Source organism: Ambystoma mexicanum, chromosome 5p, assembly GCF_040938575.1.
Source record: "Ambystoma mexicanum isolate Mex_15411 chromosome 5p, UKY_AmexF1_1, whole genome shotgun sequence".
NCBI classification, from domain to species: Eukaryota; Metazoa; Chordata; class Amphibia; order Caudata; family Ambystomatidae; genus Ambystoma; species Ambystoma mexicanum.
In genome coordinates, this window is record NC_090930.1 from 889,144,133 (window position 1) to 889,168,937 (window position 24,805).

General features: G+C 43.7%; 1 protein-coding gene across 1 annotated transcript in view; it reads left to right on the forward strand.

Moving 5' to 3' along the window:
* The window catches only part of LOC138480594 (uncharacterized), a 414,351-nt gene extending 396,946 nt beyond the window's left edge, over window positions 1-17,405 (forward strand). Inside the window, exons 6-7 of the mRNA XM_069612304.1 lie at window positions 16,342-16,640; window positions 17,265-17,405. Of these exons, the coding sequence (XP_069468405.1) occupies window positions 16,342-16,640; window positions 17,265-17,405 (440 nt within the window). The remainder of the gene's footprint in view (window positions 1-16,341; window positions 16,641-17,264) is intronic.
* Window positions 17,406-24,805: the final 7,400 nt, after the last annotated feature.

Genomic DNA, 24,805 nt, shown 5'->3' on the forward strand with positions numbered 1-24,805 from the left:
CCAGGCCCAACTCCCCCAGTACCTGGAGTCCCAGTTGCGTGCTGCTAGCACATGGAAGCTTCCAGAAGGGTACAGGCATGCCAACCAATTGTAGAGGGCCACGTATTAAGGAGCCTTATAGTTTGATTAGCCAATCGTATGTCGTATATTTTCATGACACAGAAGACTTGCACTTGTAATGGGCTTAGTTGCCCACCTGACCTTAGAGATCCAATCACATCTTATATCCCATAGAAAGTATATGTAGATGTTCCACTTTCACCAACCACAAACCCCGTAGGTTTTTCTTATTTGCTACGTAGTATGACCTCACTTATGACGAGATTTTACTATAAAAGTGTTTTAATTAAATGCTTCGAGATAAGTCTGTGCGGCGTCCGTTGACGTCCGTTGTACTGCCTGTTTTAAATACTTGTTATTAAAACAGCTTTACCTTTTGCCAACTTCTTGTATCGGTCTGATTATTGATGTTTGAGTAAGATCTGCATCCCCATCCATCTCAGATACTGTTAACTCATCTTAAACGACCCGTAGTCCGGGTTCAGTAAAGTTTTCCCCATGTGTGACGAGATTGCTGTGATTGCAGAGCCATCACTGTGCTAGAGGCCAAGGCCAGAGGATAGATGGCAAGCCGAGGGAATGGGGAGCAAAGGGGACCTCCAATCAACGTGGCTGGGCTGGAGACACCTGTGTCTGAGAAGGGTGTGGGTCCCAAGTGAGTCAAAAGTAGTAGTAGTAGTAGTCGAGGAAGTCAGGAAAGCGAAGCAACCTGTCACCGCAGTGTTCCGGGAGCCGGTGAGTGAAGCTCAGCGTTCAGGTTCACTCAGCAAACCTTGCCCAGTAAATGTAACCAGCTCTAAAAGAACTTGCATATGCCTAAAACAAGTTAAAATGTTTGTTTTGAGAGCAATTCTTAACAATGGAAATGTAGCACGCGCACCAGTTGGGAAAGTCGGAGTGTCCTTGTGAGAAGTGAGGAACATTTCATCCATTGTTAAACGTTCTTTCTGTTACCGGAGTGGTCACATGTCCATAATTGAAAAAGGAACGCTTGCTAAAACAATTCTGAACACTAACTTTGACTTCCTATGAGAGTTACAAGGTAATACAGCATCAAAGGAAGGTTGTGTGTGGCCAATTGTGTTTCCCGAGAGAAGAATGAAATCATCTCTGTGATAATATGTGAAAATACAATTACTTGTACCCCTTTAAGGTTAAATATCTATCTTAAAGAGTGGTCGCATGTGCCTATTGTTTTCCTTTTGAAGACTGAACCTTCTAGTATCCTGAATTGTCCATCTTTATTTCAAGAAGTTGTTATACTAATGAGGAGAACAAGCATTACCCAAGCCAAGAGGCAGACCCTTACTATAGTGAAAGAAAGCCTGTTTAAACCCATTCATCTAATCTGGGAAACTGCTAATGGTCAAGTGGTCTCTGATACAAGTATGGCACCGGAAGCTGGAAAGGTGGCACTACAGCGTATGGGTAGTGACTTGAACAGAGAAGGTATGAGTAAAGCTGCGAAAGGGAGCTGGGTGCTTTTAAAGAATATTATGGAAGTAGCCTGTAATGCTGCAGACTGTTAATGCTGAGAGTAAGACAGTTGTGGGGCAGAGGCAGGTTATATTAGTGGTAGTGAGACAGATTGAAGAGGCAAAGAGGCTGCCCCTGGTTCTTGGAACTTATAGAAAGGAAGAGTGCTTTGCCTACCTGCAGAGGTCGAAGTATCTTGTTCTTGCCTGCCTAATAATTCTGAAGTACAAAGCAGAAGTAGGACGACCTGAACTGTGGTTCTCTATATTGTGTGGTTTTATTTGTCATTAGATGTCACAGTGAAGTGGTACGAAGAAGTGGCATGCTGTGGGGCAAGAGTGACTTTCGCCCTCATAGTAACTATAGTAGAGGAGTTGTTGTTGGAAGGGAAGCAGCAATCCAAAGAGAAGCATCCTGACAAATATAACAAATATACTGTACAAGTCCTTATCAATTGTAAATTTGTAGTAGCAGAAGTTACAAATCTATTCTTTGAACTGTGTGAAAACAATCTTGGAAAGAAGAGATCCAGGATTACCATTGGTGCTGTTTTCGTGGCTAGAATTGGAAGGGGATCTTTTCAACCAAAACCAGAGAGCTACCAGTGGATTTGTGCTAGATGAACATTTGGTGTTTTACTTGGAACTGATGAGAACTGATTCAAGACTTTTCTTTTCTTTGAACATTGTGAAGCTGATTTTAGAACCTGGGGAAGGGGTCTACCCAGGACAGGTTAAGGTCATCCACATATTGTTTGATAATTCTTTATTATCTTATGATGCTTTATTTCTTTTTTATTTTTTTATGTTGGTTGAGGGCCATTTTACCCATGTTAGAGGTTGTTTCCTTAGTGTTTAGAATAGGTAGGGAATTCCCCGATTTGGTAGGGCAAGCAAGGCTTTTTTTGCAAACTTTAACTTTAATAATAAAATATCAAACTTTGAGGAAACTACAAGCAGTTGTCTGCCTCGCATTATTGACCCCTCACAATAAGTAGAGCCAAAACGGCCACGTGCCTTAAGTGTTTAGCCTGTAGGCTGATTGTAGGCTGGCCTTGACCATCTGGGACGCAGTCCTCAGTAAACTGGCGAGGGTGTTTGGTAGGGCAGTCCCCTTGGATCCCAGGATGCTACTGCTACACACCAGCGGGGGATATGAGGGGAGTAGGCAGAAGAGTAGATTGATAGCAATTGCGTTCATGGTGGTCAAGAGAGATCTGGCGGTTAGATGGGGTTCCGGAGACATGCCAACAGCGGTGACCTAAGAGTTGGGAATGGAGCACTGTTGAAGCATTGAAAAGATAACATACCGGTGCAGAGGGATGCAGGGCAAATACTTGCAAATATGGGGGAAATGGGAGGACTCTGCATATTAAATGGAGGGTGGAGGTCATCAACCGGAGGACATCATGGATCAGTGGGGGGGAACAGAGTTTGGGAGTGGGAGTGGAAGTGGGGTGGTGGAGGGATGGAATGTAATTTTCAGCTCAATCACAATTATTTACCCATAGAGAAAAGGTGCAGTCTGTGATCAACCGTTGTGTGAAAATCGCTTGCAGGTTTGCACCAAATAAGAAACCATTTGGACACAAAGCATTGACTTAATTTGCTTGACTGGTTTGTGGTAAATACATCCAGTAGTTTTTAAAATATCCGACAGAGAACAGGGTGCCCTCCTGTGCCTTAAAACCTTTATTTCGAAGGGATTGGGTCCTCCGACGTATCCCTTATCTTTGATATCATCCATTCCAGCTTGCTGGCCTCGTAAATTTTTTTTTCGGTAGAGGGCGCGTCGACGTCCCTCGAGTCGGTGTCCCTCGACAGCCTCTGTATCGGCACCGATGTCATCATGACTATAAATAGATTCGCGCAGCGTCCGTTGCTCAGTTCCGTTTTTCCACGCTTCGTGGGCCTCGGAAACATAACGCTCGGTTCCTTTCTTCAGAAAAACCTTCTTATTCTTCAAAGATTATTGCCATTACACGATGGCTTCTTCATCCGAACCATCGACTCCTCAGTCCGGTTTCAAGAAATGTCGTGACTGTGGGAAGAAAATGTCTTTAACAGGTCCTCAGAGGATCTGTTTGTGGTGCCTGGGATCGGAGCATCACTGCTCAGAATGTGAGGACTGTATGTCCATGACGGCGAAAGCCTTGAAGGTGCGTAAGGGGAAGTTTGAAAGAGGTAAGGTCTTTTAAACTTCTACTCCCTTGAAAGTTTCTTCGGCTGAGTTGAGACATTCGTCTCCTCGTCGACAAAAGAAACACTCCTGTTCAAGATCTCGAGGCGGTTCTCATCAGTCTTCGAGATCAAAACACTCTAATAAGAGGCGTTGTAGATCTCCCTCTTCGTCTTCCTCTACTTCCCCGGAAAGAATCACCTGCCCCACGAAACACAGCTCTCTGGCTAAGTGGGAGGAATTCCGTAAAAAGATGCTTAGCGTCTTCGAGAAAGCAACCTCGACCCCCTCGGAGACGTCTAAAGGTGATACCCTGGGTGAAAGACCGAAAAATCAAAACGCTGCGAGACATTGAACCCAGCGAGAGAAGGTACTCGAGAGCGTCATGAACCCTCGAGTAAAAGCAATAAAACCGCATCATTGACGCTGTCGTCGAAGATTCCTTCGATTCACAAATCTGCGTCATCGACGCTTTTGTCGAAGAGCCCTTCGACACATAAATCGGTTTCATCGATGGCGTCTTCGAGGCCACTGTCGGCCCCGATGAAAGACAAACCTACAACTGTCACTACGTCACAGGCAGTTGAGGTGTCGAAAGCCCCGACCATGATGTCGAGGATACTATCGACCACCTCGACGACGCCGAGTAGGATTCCGATATTCTCGAGTGCATCAAGGTCTTTTCAAACTTTTTCGACGCCCTTTTCAGGATTGTCGAAGCCTATGACGTCCATGTCGACAACCTCTGTTTTCTCAGGCAGTGACAACGATTTTAGCTCCTTCTTCCCTAGAAATGGGTTTTAAACCATATCCCAGGTCTGACTACTTTAGAGCCTTGTCCTCTATATATGAGGAAGGGGAGGATTCTGACAATGAGAGACCCTTTGGTCTGCAAAGGACTACAATACCCATGCCAGAGGAGTTAATCTCTAAGGAGAACAGGTTAAAAGATCTTGAAGAGTCTCTACATGAGGCTGGTTTAGATACTTCTCCAGAAGTAGAATTTGCTAAACCAGATCCTGGAGAGCATGTTGAGACTCCTTATAGGATTCTGATGGCCAGAATAATTGAATTCATGGGGTGGACTACACCTACACCTTCTTTTCAGCAGGATGACCTTACTGATATTTTAGATAAAGGCCGGCCAGGAGGATCCTGTTGTTCCTTTTCATACTGCTCTGCAAAGAAAAATGTCTGCTAATTGGGAAACTCCTGAAGTTACCCCTGCAGTAAATAAAACACTTTCTGCTAAATGCAGAGTATCAGCTTCAGATCCTGAATATCTGAATAAGCATCCAACTCCAGAGAGTTTAGTTGTGCAAGCAGCGACTTCATCTAACAGTAAGTCGGCATACCCTAATATTCCAGAGGACAGAGATAAACGATTTGATGCCATGTCAAAAAAAAGTATTTTCAGCATGTAGCATGGCGCTTAAGTCTATCAACGCTACTTGCACGCTAGCAAGATTCAGCCACACACTTTGGGAGTGTGCTTCATCTGCGGCTGACTGTCTCCCAGAAGGAGAAGAACGGGATGCATTCTTAAACATCATCAGGGATGGAAAGGATGCAATGTGCGAGTCCCTCCAAACAGGCATTGATTCTGCTGTCAGTATCAGCAGGGCCATGGCGGCAAGTACTACAATCTGCAGATTTGCGTGGTTGCGCAAGTCTGGGTTTGCTCCAGATGTGCAAGCCAGACTTCTGAAAATGCCCTTTGGCGGCACTTCTCTGTTTGGAAAGAAAGCTGATGACAGCCTGGAGAAATTGCAAACATCTAAAGCAGCAGCGAAATCACTTGGGGCTGCAATCCGGCAAACTCCAAATCGTCCCACATGTACATCCTGGAGGGGTAGGTCCTTTCGCTTTTACTCCGCATTCGGAAGAGGTAGAGGACAGCCAGCTCAAAGGGACCAGAGACTTTTCACCCATGGTGGACGGGTCAAAGGTACAAAGCCGCAGCAGCAGGTGCCACTTTACCCTCGGCTTCTGCGTCAGCCGCTTCTTAACCCCTCTGAGGTCTCCCCTCACAAGACACCAGTAGGGGGCAGGTTAACAACATCTGGCAGAATGGCAGGCTATTACTTCAGATTCTTGGGCATTGGAGACAGTTGCCCAAGGTTACTGCCTGCCCTTCCTACACACTCCTCAGAGTCATCCACCAGGGAAATACTCTTTGAAGCTTCCAGACCCGCTCCTTATGCAGGAGATTTTAGACCTGCTAGAGAAGGGTGCCATAGAGCTGGTACCCGTGGCGGAGAGGAACAAGGGTTGGTATTTCCCCTACTTCCTAGTACCAAATAAGGACGGAGGACTGAGACCCATCTTGGACTTGCGAGAATTGAACAAATTCCTCAGAAAAGACAAGTTCAAGATGGTAACCCTTTCTCAGATCCTTCAGGGCCTCCAGCTTCAGGACTGGTTGGTATGTCTAGACCTTCAGGATGCTTATTTCCATGTGCCAATCCATCTCAAACACAGGAAATACCTGAGGTTCGCAATTGGCAACTCTATAAGGAGGGAAGGGATCTATGTCTACCTCTACCTGGACGACTGGTTGATCAGAGCAGTATCTCCAGAACAAGCTCAGATCCAGCTAGATTATGTCTGCCATTTCCTTCACAAGCTGGGCTTCTCCCTCAACTTAAAAAAGTCAGTTGATACCATCACAGAGCCTCCAGTTCATTGGAGCAGTCCTGGACACTTCCCTGGGAATAGCCTCGCCACCAGAGGAGAGCGCTCAAGATATTCTACAGATGGTCACCAAGTTTCAAAATGCCCAAAGTCTACCGGCCTTCGACTTTCTGAGGTTGCTAGGCCTCATGGCATCCTGCATCATTCTAGTGCCAGAGGCTCGCCTGAGAATGAGATCCCTCCAGTGGGCACTAAGAACCCAGTGGTCGCAATTCTCAGGAAGAATGTCAGATCTCCTAGAAGTCCCAATCTCCTACAAGTCCCGGACAGAGTAGCTCGAGACCTTCTGTGGTGGGCCTGTCGGGAGAACATCTTGAAAGGAGAACAGTTTTGGCAACCATGGCCGGAGATGACAGTAGTTACGGATGCCTCAATCACGGGGTGGGGAGCTCATGCCAACGACTTGACCATCAGCGGTCGTTGGTCTCTATCGGAGTACAGACTACACATCAACCTGTTGGAGCTGAGATCAATCAGACTAGCGCTGAAAGCTTTTCTGCCATCAGTACAGGGAATGAATGTCCTGATAATGACGGACAACACAGTGGCCATGCGCTACCTCCACAAAAGAGGCGGCGTAGGGTCACTGCCACTGTGCAGAGAGGCAATGCAGGTTTTGGGCAATTCAAGAAGGAATCTCTCTATCAGCAGTTCACCTAGCCGGAGAGAAGAACTTGACAGCGGACGCTCTGAGCAGGCAGAGCACAGACTCCCACAAGTGGGAGCTAGCTCAGGAAGTCCTTCAAGAAATCTTCACCCTTTGGGGAACCCCTCAAGTGGATCTGTTCGCCACCAGCATCAACAGGAATTGCGATCAGTTTTGTTCAAGGGAATTTACCCCGAGAGGAGCTCTAGGGGACGCGTTCGTAGTGGACTGGGAGTTTCTACTTCTGTATGCGTTTCCTCCAGTCCCTGTCATTCCTCAAATGATAAGGAGGTTGAGAAGATTCCGGAAAGCCATGATCCTAATTGCCCCGGATTGGGCCAGGAGAACGTGGTACCCGGACCTTCTAGACATGTCCATCTGTCCTACGATTCGTCTTCCGCAAAGAGAGGATCTTCTCTTGCAGAAGGGAGTTCAGGTTCTCTATCCAGACATCAGAACCCTCAACCTTCACGCTTGTTTTCTGAACGGTTGAGATACAAGGATTGGGACTTCCCAGATGACGTCATGGAGGTGTTGCTTTCAGCTAGAAGGCCAGCAACAAAAACTTTATACCACTGCCGTTGGAACAAATTTTGCAGCTGGTGTAGAGAAAAAGAATATTGAACCCTTTTCATGTAATACACCGATGGGGTTATCTTTCTTGCTTTACTTGGCAAACTCAGGTCTCCAAATTAGTATGGTCAAGGGCTACCTCGCAGCGCTGTCTATCTTTAAGCGTACTGCTGAGGAGCCTTCATATTTCAAACTACCCGTAGTAATCCGATTTCTGAAAGGATTAAAAAAATGTCTATCCACCAAAACCTTTTCAGGTTCCTTTGTGGGACTTTAATCTAGTCTTAAAGTTTCTGATGGGTACTCCTTTAGAACCACTTCATTCTTGTTCACTAAAGTTTCTCACTCTTAAAACAGTCTTTCTAGTGGCCTTAACTTCTGCTAGAAGAGTGTGAATTACAAGCTCCATCTTGAAAACCTCCTCAAACAATCTTTCATAAAGACAAAGTTGTCTTACAAGTGAAGCCCAATTTTCTCCCAAAGGTGGTTTCTGAATTCCATATTACTCAGAAAATAACCGTGCCTTTTTGTTCTATCCTCCTCCCCATCCCGGGAAAGAGGAAGAAAGATTACACAGGCTGGATCCAAGGCGTACCTTGAGTTTTTATATTAGCAGACTTGCTAGGAGAAGGCAAGCAGACCAATTGTTTGTAGGATATGCAGGGCACACATTAGGATTGCCAATCACAAAACAGACCATTTCAAGAAGGATCATTTTGACCATTTTAGAATGCTACAAATTGGCAGGAAAAGAACCCCCTCAACATCTTAGGGCTCATTCAACCAGGGGTATCGCAGCCTATTCAGCTCTCCAAAGAGGGGTCCCAATTAAAGATATATGTGCGGCTGCCACATGGTCGTCCGCACATAGCTTTACCAAATCTTACAGCCTAGATTCCTCCTCCTAGCCAGGAGACAAGATTTGGGAAAGTTGTGTTTCATTCTTTACATCTTTAAAGGGAAATATTTCATCTTTACTCCCACCTCATTTTTATACTACTGCTATGGGAGGCTATCAAAGATAAGGAAGACGTTGGAGGACACAATCCCTTTGAAGAACAACTTACTTACCAAACTGGTAACGTTCTTTCAATGGGATGTTCCTCCGACTTATTCCTTATCGCCCCGCCCATCCATCCCCGCAGTAAAACTTCCTTTGTAGTTGCAGCTTACGCTCCTTCAAGGTTACTAACAAATTAATGCAGAGCAAATCTTAACTACAAAACGGAACTGAGCAACGGACGTTGCACGAGTCTATTTATACTCATGATGACGTTGGCGCCGATACAGAGGCTGTCGAGGGACACCGACTCGAGGGACGTCGATGCGCAGCGCTCTCTACTGAAAAAAATGTTTACGAGGCCAGCAAGCTGGAATGGATGATATCAAAGATAAGGAATACGTCGGAGGAACATCCCATCGAAAGAAGGTTACCAGTTTGGTAAGTAACTTGTTCATCTTTCTTGGTGCTTTGCAGCACAGAGGCTAAAAGGGGCTAATAACGTTTGACTTGCTGGATGTAAGTTATTAAACAAAAGGTTTGTCAAGTGCCCCCCAGACTGGACATTTTTGAAAAAGATTTGTTAGACCATGAAATAGTTATTCAGAAAGCAAAAAACACGGTTTGCAGCCTACTATCATTCATTTTCCCATAGAGGAAAAAGTAAACGTTTCTGCGCAGCGCACACAAAAACTGCTGGACGGAATTGGACCGGGTACAAAACAACTTGGGCAGTAAGCGTTGACTTGATTTCCGGGAGGTGTCTGGGGTTATTCCGTCCAGACGTTGTTAAAATATGTGTATGCATCAGCCTTTCTTCCAGTCAGGGAGTTACTACTCCACCTCAGCTCCAGTACACAGAGGCAGGTTGCCGTCATTTAATTTAGCATTGCTCTCTCCTTCTCTAACTTAAAATGATTGAACCTGTAGACCTTTTTGCTTTCTGTTTCTGAAAAAAGCTAATATTTAAATTTCCAGACATTAACTCAGCAGTGGTAAATTCTAGGCTTTGGGACTAGGTCAATAGTGTTTATTTATATTGACCATACCCTCGAGTGGTCATTTGTAACTTACATTTATGTTAGGTTTTCATCATGTTTCTATGAAACCTTACACGTTTGATCAGAAAATGTAACATTTTTAATAAGATGAAATACTGATGTTAAAATGGAGCAATACAGTTGACACTTTTACCTCAAACGGCCTATATTTAGAATTTAAAAAAAAAAAAAAGTTGCCAGTTCAAAAGGCTACTTACTAGTCGGTCTGGCCCATCACTGAAAGCCCACCAGAAAAAAACACTTATGCACCACTGGTGTAATTGTTTCCAGGGTGTTCTATAAAGCTGGTGAAGGGATAAGGGGTGAGATATGCCTCACATTAGTTAAAGCAACTGGTGATGATTCTCTTCTGTTTACTGTACTGAATAGGCTTTTCTAAAGTAGATAGTGTGTGTAGAAGTGACTATTGTTGAATGTCTACCATGTTTATTATCACAACGATGTCCATCAACACAACTCTCTCCACTGAACCTTTTGTAATCTAGAATGTTTAAATATAGCATGGTTTCCAGAGGGAAGCAACTGGCGTTCATGGATTTCGAATGAGGCTTGACACATTTCTGGAGATTACATGATTGTTGCTGGTCCGAGAAGGTAAAATGCAAGGTGGGCTGCAGAGCAAATATATAGATTAGCTATAGGCAGACATTTTGAAGTGGAAGCATTGGTAATTCTCAGCAGAGGCAAGTTCTCAATAATGAACATTAGTAAAATCAATAGGTCTGGCTTGGCAAATGTAGAGGTTAAGTCCTTTTGTTTTCTTCCTGCGGGGCTTAATGGAATAACCTATATAAAACTATTGGCTTTGCTAATGTTTGTTCTATCTTGGAGATGGCGAGTAACACTATTGTATGCCCATTGTGAGGGTTTTGAAAGAGATTTGTGATATATGGGATTCTGGACCATTTGATTCTGTTGATTAGCTTGTACATAGCCGATTTTCCACCACATATGTTGGGGAGAGCTAATTGCCCAACAGTGCTGGGCATTGTACCATTGGTCGCCATGCTTTACGCAGTTGACCTGGTCATGTTCAAACATTTACTCGTATGAGGAACATGTTGAATGAGCTTGCAGGATTCGCTGAAGAACATGACCTGATAATTAACCTTAATAAAACAAATATTATGCTTGTCTCTGGCAAGAAGGTAAATGGGGTCGGGATGGAGACAAGATTGGGTAACATCAATTATGTACTGACCTATTCTTATTTGGGACTGGAGTTTACTGCGTCCTCCAGTTATAACTGTATAATTGAGGCAAGAAATTAGGTCAGAAGAGCGAAACAACTCACTTACCAGATAAGCAAATTTGCAAAAGGTTATGCAGGATTCACGCTAGTGGGTATCATTATTTTACATAAGCAGTGCCTATGCCCTACGGCATTATATAGACTTGCAGCATTAGCCATGCATGACTAAAAGTGGTTAAATAACATTGAAGTTTTTTTTTGGCGTGATCTAGTGGGTTTAAGCACCTCTTGCCCAATTGAATACATATTAGAACTTTGCCTGACCTCTTTACGGGGAATGGCGCTTCGGGCAAGAGTCTCTTTTTATATAAAATCTAGAGCTAGTCCAATATATATATATGGGTCTTTAAATAAAGACATTTTTCGTAGACATCGATTGGATGCCAAAATTGTATATTGGGGCATCATATACTACTGTTAAAAACACCTCTGAGAGGAGATTCCATAGATGGCCTGGGTGAATGAATTACTCCCATCTCTTGAAGTTAACGGCTACGTAGCTGCAACCAATGTGGTTCACCACTATAGGAAAACTCAACCGTATCTGCTACTATGTCCTGATCCGGCTGTAAGACGTCTTATGCTGCTTCTTCGCATCAACCAACTGCCGCTTTTAGCAATATGAGGCCCACACATGAAACAGCCAGACACGGCTTAACACAGTGTGCTGGTATGGGCCCTTTACACATGTGCAATCTGGGAGGTTTGGTACATAGATATGAGACCATCATCTCAGTCTTTTTGGTATTATTATTCTATTCTATAGAATGTTTATATTGAGCTAACATGCCCTTAGGCCTTAGAACACAAAACAGCAAGGAGGCGGAAAGATCAAGAATAATCTCAGATCATTAATCAATTCCTTTGTCATAAAGGAAGGTTTTGAAGCTCTTTTTGAATTGTACCATTGACAGAACAAGCCTGAGTAGGGCAAGGCGTTCCATATAACGGGTGCCCATGAATTGCAACTGGATCCTCCAATCCTTTTCAATGTATAACGTGGTTGGACCAATAGGTCTTCCTTATTTGAACACAGGGTGTGCCTAATAGGCGCTCTCTTAATTCGTGAAGATAAGTGAACAGGGGCATCTCCAGCCAAACATTTATACAACAGGCTGGATGCCTTAAAATGTGTTGGCTGCTGTACAGGGGGCCAATGCATCTTCTGACTGGCCTGAGAAATATGAGCTCTTCAGTCCATACCACAAACCGCACGACTGCCCCATTCTGAAAAACTTGGAGCTTTTTAATGTTCCACTGGGTAGTCCCCACCAACAGGCTGTTGCAGTAATCTAACTTTGTTTATTGTTGCTCCTGCAATCAGAACTGTTTTTTTTCCGAAAGCTAAGGGTGAATCTGCCAGAGTAGATTTGTCATATACGCACAATAGGAGCTTAAGTAGGAGACATGCTTCTTAAGTCAATTGGGAATCAAAAAAGACCCCCAAAGCTTTTACATAACCTTAAACCAAGATCATATTGCCTTCAATCATGAAGGCGCTATATTTGGGGTCCAGATTCTTCAATTTGGCATCTGTACCAAGGATTAACATCTCAGTCTTTTTGTCATTTAGCGCCAATTAATTCCAGCCATACATATCTTTATAGCGCCAAAGACCTAATTTACCCTTGCCAAGTCCTTTGCATACGATCCTGATAACTCCAGGATTATCTGAGTGTCGTCCACATAAATTGCAGAACTGCACCCACAGACCATCCAAAAGGTCATATAAAGGTCTTGAATAGATATTAAATAGCAAAGGTGATGGGAAAGAGCCCTGCGGAACACCACAATTAAGGCGAGGCAAGAGCCCTGCGGAACACCGCAATTAAGGTGAACTTGCTCAGATTGGAACTCATCCCTAGCCACTCTTGCCATCCTTGGCCCAAGAAAGGATTTGAACCACTTGGCAGCTAAGTTAGCACATTAACCAATATCAAATCTTCCCCTGAGCCTGCACAGAACCTGAAGACTCATCATCTGCGGGCCGCCTGGAGCCTCCGCCAACACCACACGGCTTTGCTTCACCTTGGAGACCGCAGAATACATTTTACATGCAGCTAGGCCCCACTTGGAGCTCCCTGCCTGAGGGGCGCTTTTTCCGTTTAAAAAAAGCAGCGCGCACTGCCTCAACATCACTTTGACCTTTCACCGTCCATGTGCATGAGTGCGCTCAATGGGCATTATTTGCTCATGCTTGGCCATAATCATTTGATTTGTTTGCATCTCCAAACATGGCCGCTGAAGATAGCTACCCCAAAAACTACCTGCAGCAGCCTGATGCTGCTGCGTGATTGGCCTTTCCCCTTCAAAAACGCTGAATCCGAAACTGGCAGGCGAACGCCGGCCCCCTCTCCAAGGCCCACTTCCTACGGCCCTGTCTGTTACCCTGTCTGTTGCCTGGCCCAGTCTGTGGGTCCTCTCCTACACCCCCATCCCCACGTGCGTATGGAGGCTGAGGAGATCTCCACTTGTTCCGGACACACTGAATAAATGGAGCATCTAACATTTCTCTGAAGGTCAGTTCCCTCAACAAACATCATTGACTCTCATCCTTCACACCTGGTACTGTCCCACCTCTCACTCCGCCTCATCTGGACTCCCACTAATATTGGCTGTGCCCAGTTGCTGCATGGTTTCACCTTGTCCTGCCAAAATCGAATTTAGTTGTGCACTCTGCAGCCTCTACCTCCTGCCCCATGAATGACTTGTTTTTTTCCCACTGTTCCCCTAACTCTCCTTGAGCGCTTTGAAACACTTCTTTGTGTTTAGGCACTATACAAATAAACATAAATAAATCTGTCCACCATCATCTCATGGTTCACCAAATCAAAGGTGGCGGATCGAGCCGCAAGAGCAATGCCAAACCACCCTTATATATAGTATTGGACAAGTTGGACTTCAAATCAAGTAACAGTCTGCGTACCATGCTTTGTTCGAAAAACCTGATTGTCCCACAGCGAAAATTCCCTGCTGCTCAACAAATCCCTGGTACTGATGACAAACCACTTTATCAATGATCTTCAGCAAATAAGGGACGTTCTTGATAGGTCTATAACTAACTGTGTCATTGGGATAAAGGTTCTCCTGTTTTAATTAAGGGGATATCTATGCCTCCATTAAGCATTCTGGGACAAGGCCTTCCGTAAAGGAGCGGTTTATGAAACCAGTAACCCAGGGAAAAAAAGATGGTAGAAACTAATTAAAAAGGCGGCAGGAAAAATGTAGGCTTTATTGTATGCACAATCTTCAGGACCTCCGTATCTGAGACTTGATTAAAACAAATGCATCATCATCAGAGAATAACCTAATACTGGGATCAAAAATCTGTTTCTAAATTTGGTAATGTGTTTATACAATCTGCAATGCAAATTCTATGCTGATTTATTTTCTGTGCAAAGCCAACATGGACGTTTTGTCACCAGTTATTATCAATAACCGCTTGGGAGTCTTTTTTTTCGTGACTTTTTAACTCATGTAAAATGGAGAATAACTCTCTAGAGTTTGACCTAGCTGTATTAATTTGTTCATCTAATTTGATCTCTTTGGCTTTAAAGATAATTGTCTTGTAATGTTTTGCTGCGGTCTTCTAAACCCAGAGGGTAACATCAGCTTTTTCCTCCAACTCCTTTTAGCTGCATTTAATCTTCCTAGCTGGCAAGACTTCAGCCGAAAACCACTGATTAGAGTTAGTCTTCTATTTTTATCATCATCCGTAATGGTGCCAGTGTATCAAATGCACCATCGGTGATGGTCTGAAACGTACTCACAAAAGACTCGGGAGATATATTGTCTCCAAGAAGAGTAAATTGTGGAATAACCATTGATACAAAATCCTCACTTGTAACTTTCGGAGTACTCCTAAACATACAAGGTTTTGCACCCATACAAGTATCTTTTGACAAAAGACTAGGAAGTTGAACATCAACCTGAAGGAGCAAGTGATCTGACCAAATACATTTTTGGCTCTGGATCGGTGAAATATCATAATTTGTCAAAATCCAGTCAAGAATGTTCCCCCCCACAGTGCGTAGCAGTTTTCACTTGCTGTTGAAATCCAAGACCCTCTAAAATATTCAACAATGAGGTGGCGGTTTGATCCAACGGATCAAACACCCTTAAATTAAAATCTCCAAGAACCTAAAAAGGAGATCAAGGTTTAATAACAAAAGCAAGAAAAGTTATATGTTCCTCAAATATCGGGGAAGGCTTTGGAGGGTGATAAAGTATAAGAATAGACGTGGGGTTTAACACCTTTTTCACCAGCATAGCTTCACATGAGTCCAATACTGTGGTATTTCATGAAAAGAGATTACATTCTTCTCTCAAAAATTAAAGCAACACCCTCTCCCCTTAATCCTACCTGGTCGGTGTGCAAGATTTTATACCCATCAGGAGTGGCAATCTGTGCAGCATTTAAGTTGGCTTCCTGAAGCCATGTTTCTTTTATGACAACAAGGTCCGCCTTTGACTCGCATATAAAACCAACTAGTTCCACAGCATGGCATACAAGTGAGCGTGTATTCAAAAGCACAGTTTTTAATATTGAGGAAGTAACCCATGTTGATGCCAAAATACCAGGGTTTGAAATATTGTTAATGTCATTAACCTTAGCAGTTAAGCATGGAACCAAGTGATGTACATTTCGGTCAGGTTTCAATAATGAATGATCTATCCGAACCACAGAAGTCTGAGTCCGACGCATTGAACCTCCCAGAGCATCATCCCTCAAAACTGCGTCTAATCTTGCTTTGCGGTTTCGTTGGATTGCTGTCTCAAAACGAACTCAGTATCTTCCCAGTTGGCCCTGTATCGGGTATGGTTACTCACAAAAAAGAAGCTGTGTTAGCCGTAGCACAGCTCAACTACAGTGGAAAAGATTGTGTAATATGATTAATTAAAACCTGTGACCAGAGGTTGTTCCTTGGGGCTAATCGACATCTGTAGTTCAGATTGAGCTGGACGATGATTAGGCTTCTATTATAACAATCCTGAGTCATGAAATAGGCGATGGACTATACTCTATACTATCATGTCTGATTTTATTAGTTATTTGATGGCATGTTATGGTTACTTTGCATATATGTAAGTGAGAAGTACGTAGTCCTGAAATGTACACGATTTTAACGTCATTTTATGACACTGTTTTAATGGTGGTCTTATGTTTTGTGTCGTAAAATTGTTGTGTAAAATTGTCTTATTTGTGTAAAGTTCAATTTGGACTAATCACAACAAAGATTAATAATTCTGGACTATTCTGATGTTAGTTGTTGTGAGCTGCATTTTTGAGGAATCAGGCTATTGCAGTCTTGAAGCATTCCAGTAAATGTGGTACTGTACAGTATTGTTGTGTAAACCTGAGGGTTTTGTGTAGCTAACATCCCCTTTTCTATTTTCACAGTGATTCGTCTTGCTAATCTTATTTCTGAGGAAGAAATCCTGCAGACAATTCAAGTGTTCCCTCCTGCGCCAGGCCTTGTAGATGTGAAAGTGGAACAAACAGAAGCACAGATGCCATCCTGCCTTCCATTTGAAGCTGATGGAACTGCACCCTTGGAGCGAGTTTTCAGGGGCACGAACTATACGCTTGTAGCCTTTGTGCCCTTTGGGACTATGCTAGATTTTCAGTGGTGGTTCTCTGATGATAACAGCACATTGCACACTAAGAGTATGCAGGCCGATGGCCTCACTAGCTCTATGGTAAGTGATTTAGCAAGCAGCGATAGTAGGAATATGGGCCAGGCACCGTGTGACAGAATGCCATCTGTGAGGGTCTAGTAACCTAACATTTATTTTTGTAACTCAAAATGGCACCAGTAATTCTGTCTCTGAAATTACTCTCTTCTAACTGGACTCTCTTCCAAAAATGCTCCATGCTGAAAAAGCGAAGTGCAAACATGTAACTCTGCTAAATCTCTCTCCCAATATATCTTTGCATATGCCTTGTAGTTTGGCAACATGGTAGTTAAGTAATATGTGCATTCCTGCAGACAGCCTGATGGAACCCAACATTCCAACACCTAGGTACTGCATTTAACCGTGCACACAGTGGCATAAGTGTGAGTTGCGCGTAATAAGAAATATAAATAAACAAACAAACCATGGCCAACCGTGATCCCAAACATTATAATTGTGTGCTTCCGGGGCCTAGTGGCAGATGCAATTAAGCCACGTCTCTGTTTGACATGATGGACTTTGGGATTCTAAAAAACAAATCTGTCCAAAACCTTTTGGTGTCATTTTACTGAATGCATTGTTCCTATTGCCCTTCCTGTCAGGACTCTCTGTGTCTTAACTGTCTAAAATTAGTTCCACTGAAAACAGACCATTTCGGCTCAGCAGCAGCAAAAGCCTTCCTATCTCCCCAAAGAAAAATGTGTGATCTTTCAGGAGGACTGTGTCTGCCCTCAAGGGACAAGGAGAGGCCCTGTACCTCAAAGGACACACCAGGGTGGTAACTGCTAAAGACTTTTTGTTGCCACAGAGACAGGAGAGCAGTACCAGGCCACAGAAGGGTCCCAACATCTTGTAATCTCCCGGGCCTTCCCCACTTCATGTACCTCCTCCCCACTTCTTGCCGTCAAAGCTCTCTGGGAATGACATTCCCAGGCAAAAGACTATGAACACAGCTGTCAGGATTGGACCCCTTGCACAAGGCTAGAAGGGGACCACTCTGCTGTGGTAGATTGTTTGTTTAAGCAGGTGAGACCCAGAGGTATTGGCATAATTGACCTAAAAACATTTGATTGAATTTTGTTAGCCTTTTTATTGGTCAAATTTCATTAAATATATATATGGGGGCGGGGAAGGATATAGATTAGGTTGAGGGGACGTGATGGGGGGGAGGGATGTGCCTCACCCCCTGCATTTTAGACCGAAAAAAAGTCAAATAAATTCTATCAAATGTGATTTAGATTAAATGGTTTAGGTCAAATAGACCCAAACTCTTTTGATTCATCTTTGGACAACAGAAGGATTACGTCTAGAACTTTATTGGTGGTACAGTCTGCCCAAAAGTTCTTTTCCATATAGATGAAGATAAAGGTGTCAAGAAGGGAGAACTACCCTCCCTTCGCCCATCCAAGAGAAATGTCTGGACAAGGCCTACTGCAAGCTGAAACCACTGGTAGCCAGGAATTTGCTTAAAGGAGGTGACATCCCGTGCAAGTGCTCTTTGACACTGTTTTTGGCTGGGCAGAGCAGAACAAGGATCCCCCATTGGAGATGCTGGATTGGGTCCTCCATTAACCAGATGTCAAGGACCAGCTCTGGGCATTGCCTGCTGCTTTGATTCATTTTCAAGCCAGCTTGAAAACTTTGAGACACCAGAGCTGTTTTAACATTAATGTTCATCAATCCGCTTTCGAGCCTTCAAGCTGCTGACTTGATCATTGCCTGTCTGCCATTTGCAAGTCGATAGCCATTGAAGAATAGCATTGCATCGCTGGACCTCTTCGAACCAACTTGACTGATTTGAGACACTGTCTCAACTACCTTTTCTTCACCTGATTCGAGCTGATCACTACTATAGGACTGCATCACTGGACCATCTGGAGCAACTCAACTGTCTCATCGCACCTGATCCATTGGGGAGCTACCGACTCCAAAAGTCTCTACACTGACTCCCCACATTATAAAGAACCTAGAAGCCTGTCTTTACATAGTTGAGTACCAAAAACAAGCCGTGAATGTATTTGAAGTGGTCTTGTCCCCCCTGGCCGGTCTTAAATGGCTATTGTGGCTATTAAGACCCACTCTGACACCTTGAGCTTGACTTTGCTGCTGCAACTATTGCCTCTAACCCCCTGTCTTCAGACCTAGAGTTCCCCCTGTTGATTACAAAGTCTGCATATTGTGGGTATTCTCTTTCAGGGGTTTGTTCTTGTGTTTTGATTAGTGTGTTTGTATTTGAAGTCTAAAGTCTCCTAGTTTGTATATACCTCAGTTGGACATTCTTTTATTTTGATACCACATGCTTTTGATGTTTTGGATGCTTCTGTGCTAGCGCGCATCCCTCTTGAGGAGCATGGCCTGCTATTGGCGGCCCACATTACCAAAAGATGTGAAGGAGGTGTATACCTGTTGCTGTGCCTATTTCACCTTTAATTGGGATCACTGCTGGTTTAGTAGTAGTGGGGGCTGAGTAGGAAATGTATAACTACTCATCCCTGTTCTCTGCAGAGCACTTGTCCTTTCATCACACCTGCTCTCTACCACCCTACCCAGCTGTTTGGAGAAGTGCCTGGGTGATTGTGCCCCCCCCCCGGCTCTGCTGGGAAGTAGTGAAGCGCCACAGTTAATTCTTAACCTGGTTGGCCATGCACATGTGTGAGCTAGTTCACTTGAATCGCCAACCATGATGCAATCTGCATAATCATGCACACGTGTTATACTGTAGCATCCCTTCCAAGCAAACTAAATCTAATGCATCCAACAATCATGTGACATATGCTTCTTTCTTGTTAACCCTTCTGCTACAGTCATTAAACAACTTCATCATACATTAACAAATATTGAAATCATTTAAGGGGGCCTTGTCCCACTCGCCTTGGATACCTGGTATTTTCTGGAAATGCAGGTTGTCGTTCAATCAAGAAAATTCCTTGTTCATCTCGTTCTTTAATTTGTGGAGCCTGAAAACATTCTGAGCTGCTGGCTACTGAGCAATCTCATTGTGTTCTGCCAGAATGGATATAGGATCACCTTGGCTTTACTCTCACAAATATAACCTACGAGCCCTGCTCCCATATATGCTCATGTACTCAAAACGTATCTGGGAACAGTAGTTTCTTCAAGAAACTTAATCAGATGAGTGCAATTTGTTGCTGTGATCATCGATCTTTTGTGGTCCCACTACTGGGGTTTGGTTTAAAAGGTAAACTAAGCTTGTTTTGGTGTCTGTTCTTTGAGGACTGTATTAGCATTTTGTATGCCCACCAGTACTGTACATTGCTTTCAACTTTCTTTTGCGTTTGCTGTCATGTGTGACATACCTGTCCCTCTTCAGTAAGAGGCACTTTCCTAGAAAGGTCACTTCGAATTGCTCCTCTCACCTGCCATCCCATCAACACTTCACCTGGGGCTACACCTTTATGGAATGTGGTGTTGTGGAATATTCTCACAGGAACTGGTACAGCGCTTTTTCGATGACCAGGCCTTGATTATGTGGAATATAAAATGTCTTATTTAGTGTGGACATAAAACATTCCATATTATTTTTAGCTCGAGGGGAAACCTGCCAAGAGCACTTGTTACTTTTGGGTGCCCCATGAATTCCCCGAACTTCTGTAAATGGAAAGGTTACCTGATATCAGTGCGGAACGACGATTCTGGAAGTTCATGATTTGCAAACTACTTTTCAAGTATACGATTCCATGCTGCCTCTGCCGCTTTCGTAAGTTCCTCCTCTATGTACCCAGACCACTCATCAGCCACTAAGAAGTTCCCATCTGTCTGCATTGTCCCAAAATCCATACTTTTATTTCGATGGAAATTAGCTGTCGTGGGAATTTAATGGGTACGGGTGACACTTGGTGTCCCTGTGGCCTTGCACCACACATACTTGTGAATGACCTCAACTTTGGCCTCTAGATCTGGAAAGCAGCCCTTATTGCTTAGTCTCACTTTGTTTTTGCCACACCTTTGTACCCCATGTGAGAGAGGCCGATGACCCTTTCCACTAATGCTCAGGGTATTCGGATTCTTGAGTCATTACGCAGGGATTACTTTGAGGACCCCTCAAAGTCCCTGCAATATTGCTTTCTTCACTTCCATTGTTCTGTGTTATTGTGATCTGACTAATAGCTTCAATTCCCTGAGCTGATTGCTTCAGTAATCCAATTGAAACCTTCATATTTATTAGTGACCTCTGCAACTTCTAAAGTTGACAAAACATTTGGTGTTGCTGCCCTGGTAATCATACTGATATGTTCCTGTGTCATTTACATTCTATCACTCATCTGTTCGGGCGCCTTTCCAGGGTGACATGATGGGTAGCAAGCTGGATTCTCTGCTTCTGTGAATAAACTAATTTAGCATTCTGCTCCTGTTGGTGCAGCTATTTTAGGATCCTGGATGCAGGGCAAAGTGTGATGTTCCATTATTGATGAGAAGTAGCAGTTTGTTCTGTGACCACCACTATAGGTTGGCTCTAAATGTACAGAGGTACCTTTTGTCTTCTCCAGAGCACATCCTCCTTTATCTGGGAATATCTTTGTTCAGTCGCTAAGGCTCTACTTTCATATGCAATCGGATAACTAAGTATGGCTCTCAGGTCATATGGACATGTGTATCCACCACAAACTGTGTAGGCTGCAATAAATACAGAGGGTATTCGGAGGTCTGTTAAAGCCTGCGTGAAGACATTCTAGAATTAGTTAAACGTTGGTATAGAATTTTGAATAAATGGTCACTGGATTTGATTCTTTTGACCATTTCGATTTCTGGATAGTTTCTACCTCCAAATATCCACGAACCTCAATGAGCTCTGGTCTGGCCCTGCTTCATGCAAATATGTTCATGTATTATTTTTGAGACTCAAAATATCATTACACTTCCACGATGGAAAGAATGTTGTAAAACCTACGGGAGGCACATACATAATATTTTTGGAATTTGGTGTGGGATAATAAATTAACAATTGGAAATGTTTGCAGTATGTTAATTCAATACATATTCAACTTAGTTTTACATTTGAATGGTGTTGCCCCAATTCATTTTTGCATGCTTGCATTACATTTCAGAATCGGGTGCTATCTACCCATAGAAATAACTTTCCATGCTAGAGGGGTGATTTATGGGTTACCATTTAGTCAGATGGTGCGTTACAAAAGCAGTATTTCAGATCCTGCAGAACTGATTAAACAGATGGGCATTCTATTGGTGAAATTTAGAGACTGAGTTTACTCGAATGAAACCTTGCAGGATGCGGTTATGAAACGTACTTATAGAAAGGGAAAAGAACTGCTGAAACCGCAAATCAGAAAGACCTCTTCTGATGTGGTGTATGTTTCAACTTTCTCACAGCAAAGTCGGCAGATTCAATGAATTAAGAAGAATTGGAACATTTTGGAATATGACTACATTTTTTCCATGCCCTGCAATGGACACTGTGACGAATCAAGGGTATTCGTCCCTTTTCCACAAGGGTGAGCCTCCCCCTTTCGAGTCTGGGAAGGTTAGTACACTTTGCAAGACCCTCCTAAGGGGTCTGAGCAAGTTGGACATTACTGCATGAGACTTCCCCTTAGGTTACAAGGACTCCCGTTCCGGTGAAGAACTCCCTAAGCTACACAGCTTAGTAGCATACATGGAACTAATTGCTACAAAGACTAATGTAATGCTGGAACCTACCAGTATGAAGAAGGAAACATAGCTTTAAGAGGTCATATATACTTAACTTGGACGAGTGGAGGAAGTTGGAGAAGCAGAGAGGTATCCCATGCCGGAGAGCTCCCTGACGGGAGCACGCCTGAAGAAGCGGACCAAAGAACAGTAGCGGAGCACATGCCTTTCGAAGAGTGGCTCGATGCCCAAGGGAAACTCTGGAGACCAGGCTTATCCAACAATGGGAGAACCATTGTATTGCAGGAAAGCAGAGTCCTGCTGCTGGTGAGATTACATTTCTACTGTGGTGGGCAGGGCGCCCAACCAAATATGCCGAGACCATCCGAGAAGGTAACTGGCAGCATGAGCAGCTTCCAAGTGGTAAAGCCTGTACACAGCGTACAGGAAGCCGAGAACAGGAGAACAACGTGCATGCAGAATAAAAGAGACCTTGGGAATGCGAGAATCTTCCTAATCTCCCACCCCGCATAAGAGCGGCCGGAGATGAGGGAGCATTAAAGAGGAGAAACCCAGCACTGTAGAATAGCACCCAAGCAATGCAATACCCCGCAACATTCCCCAGCCTGCAGAGAGGTAACTGGGAGAAGCAGGAGGTCACAGGGGCAATGGAAGATGAGAAGAGGTACTTGTCCCAGTGATCACAAAAGGTTACTTACTATAAACCTGTTTAATTGGAACTGTATAAAGCTGAGAAGGAGGGAATTGAATAAACCTGGATGGGAAGTCTATGAAGGTTCCAAACCAGAATCTAGTAACAAAGGGAAAATACTATGAGTGAGCAACAGGCTGCAAAGATAAGAAACTGTGACATAAAGTCTTTCAACAGAGGAGGACAGATATGTTTGGCAAGTTCCGAAGTGCCGATAAAGAGAGAATCCATAAGTGGAGAAATGTGAGGTGGGCAGAAACCACAACGAAGCTGAGAGAACCTGGACCAATAGACCGTGGGAAGTCTAAAACCTCAAGTGAGAAATCACAGGATTCCGTTAGTTCTCCCCAGGGGGAAGACACGAGTGGGACCTCACCGGTAGAGACTCCACTTCTGGGGACAAACACTTGCATTCTGGGAACGAGAACTGCGTAAGCCATATGATTTTAACAATCCTTCATTGACCTTGTTTGAAGAAAAGGATGAAGAGTCAGTCAAAGTCTGCTATTGTCAATCAAATGCATTAATAACACCTACCATACCAAACCCATGGGGTACTGAGACGAAAAAACAAAATCGAGGATTACAGAGTAAGAGTTGGACTGAGAGAAAGGACTTTGACAGTCCGCCGGGGAAGTTCCCTGACAACCTCATCAAAATAGAAGGCAGAGACAGAAGAAGAAGCCAGGAAGTTCAAATCTTCTGTTCAGACTATGCAGAGGAGAGACGGGATGCGCAGCTTGCAAACCTTTAGAACCGGATAGCTGTGTAGCCTAACGCCTACCGTGAAGCAACACAGGAGATGTGGCAAACTGGACAGTACCATAGGCATCCAGAGACTGAACCGAGTGGTGGTGTGACCGCGTACAGAAGGTGGTGGACCAGGATGTCCAGTCACAGCATCGAAACCCCCTTTGCTGAGATCACAGAGCAAAACGCTACAGCAGAATGAACGGAAGAACCTTTCAGAGTGGTGTCTGAAATGAGAAAAGCCAACCTGACAAGAGAAGGTAACCAACGCTGTAGCCACCTTTTGACATTAACCCTGCAAGGTCCAGGTAACTGGGAAAATGGGAGACCCAGGAGGGAGACCTATAATCATTACTGGAACGCTCCTACTTGTCTGAGTGAAGAGGAAATACTAAGAGTGTCTAAAGAAAGTACAAATCGTTACTGGAATGTTCATACTCGTCCCAGTGAAAATACAGATACAGAAAATCATTGCTGGAACACTCGTCCCAGTGAAGAGAAAAGGTTGAAATGATCTGAAGAAAGTTCATACCCGTCCCAGTGAAACTGGAATAGGACGAATAACCAAAGAGACTGAGAATCCATACTTGAACTCTCAAATTGTCTGTGGTCAAGATGAAACTTGGATAATCAGTAAAGAGGAGATTAAAAGTAGCAGAAGGAACAATCCAAAAACAAAAAAGGTTTAGACCTTGCCGAACCCCATAAAAGAACTGTAATATTTGATGAAAAGAATCGACAGACTGTTTCTGAAAAAATCATTTCTTTGAACAGATTGGTGGAAGATCCACATACAAGGAGAAAGGAACGATTCTCCTAATGTTTAGTTATTCTCAATAGTGGTAGGGCCAGAGTAGATTAGATTTGGGACAGTGGACTGCATTTTGTTGTTTCACTCTCACAAACGACTTATGAGCACCATAGTTAGTTTTGGTAGGTAAGGGAATGCCGTATAGCTTTGGGAAACTTAGGTGTTTTCAATATATATTTTATTAAAACACCAGTGAGATGCAAAACTAGAGTCTGTGTCCTCCTTCTGACCTACCACATCTGATAACCATCTTCCTTTGTTACTCTTATTCCCTAGCCCACTTCCTGGTTCTCTTGTCTGGAATAAATA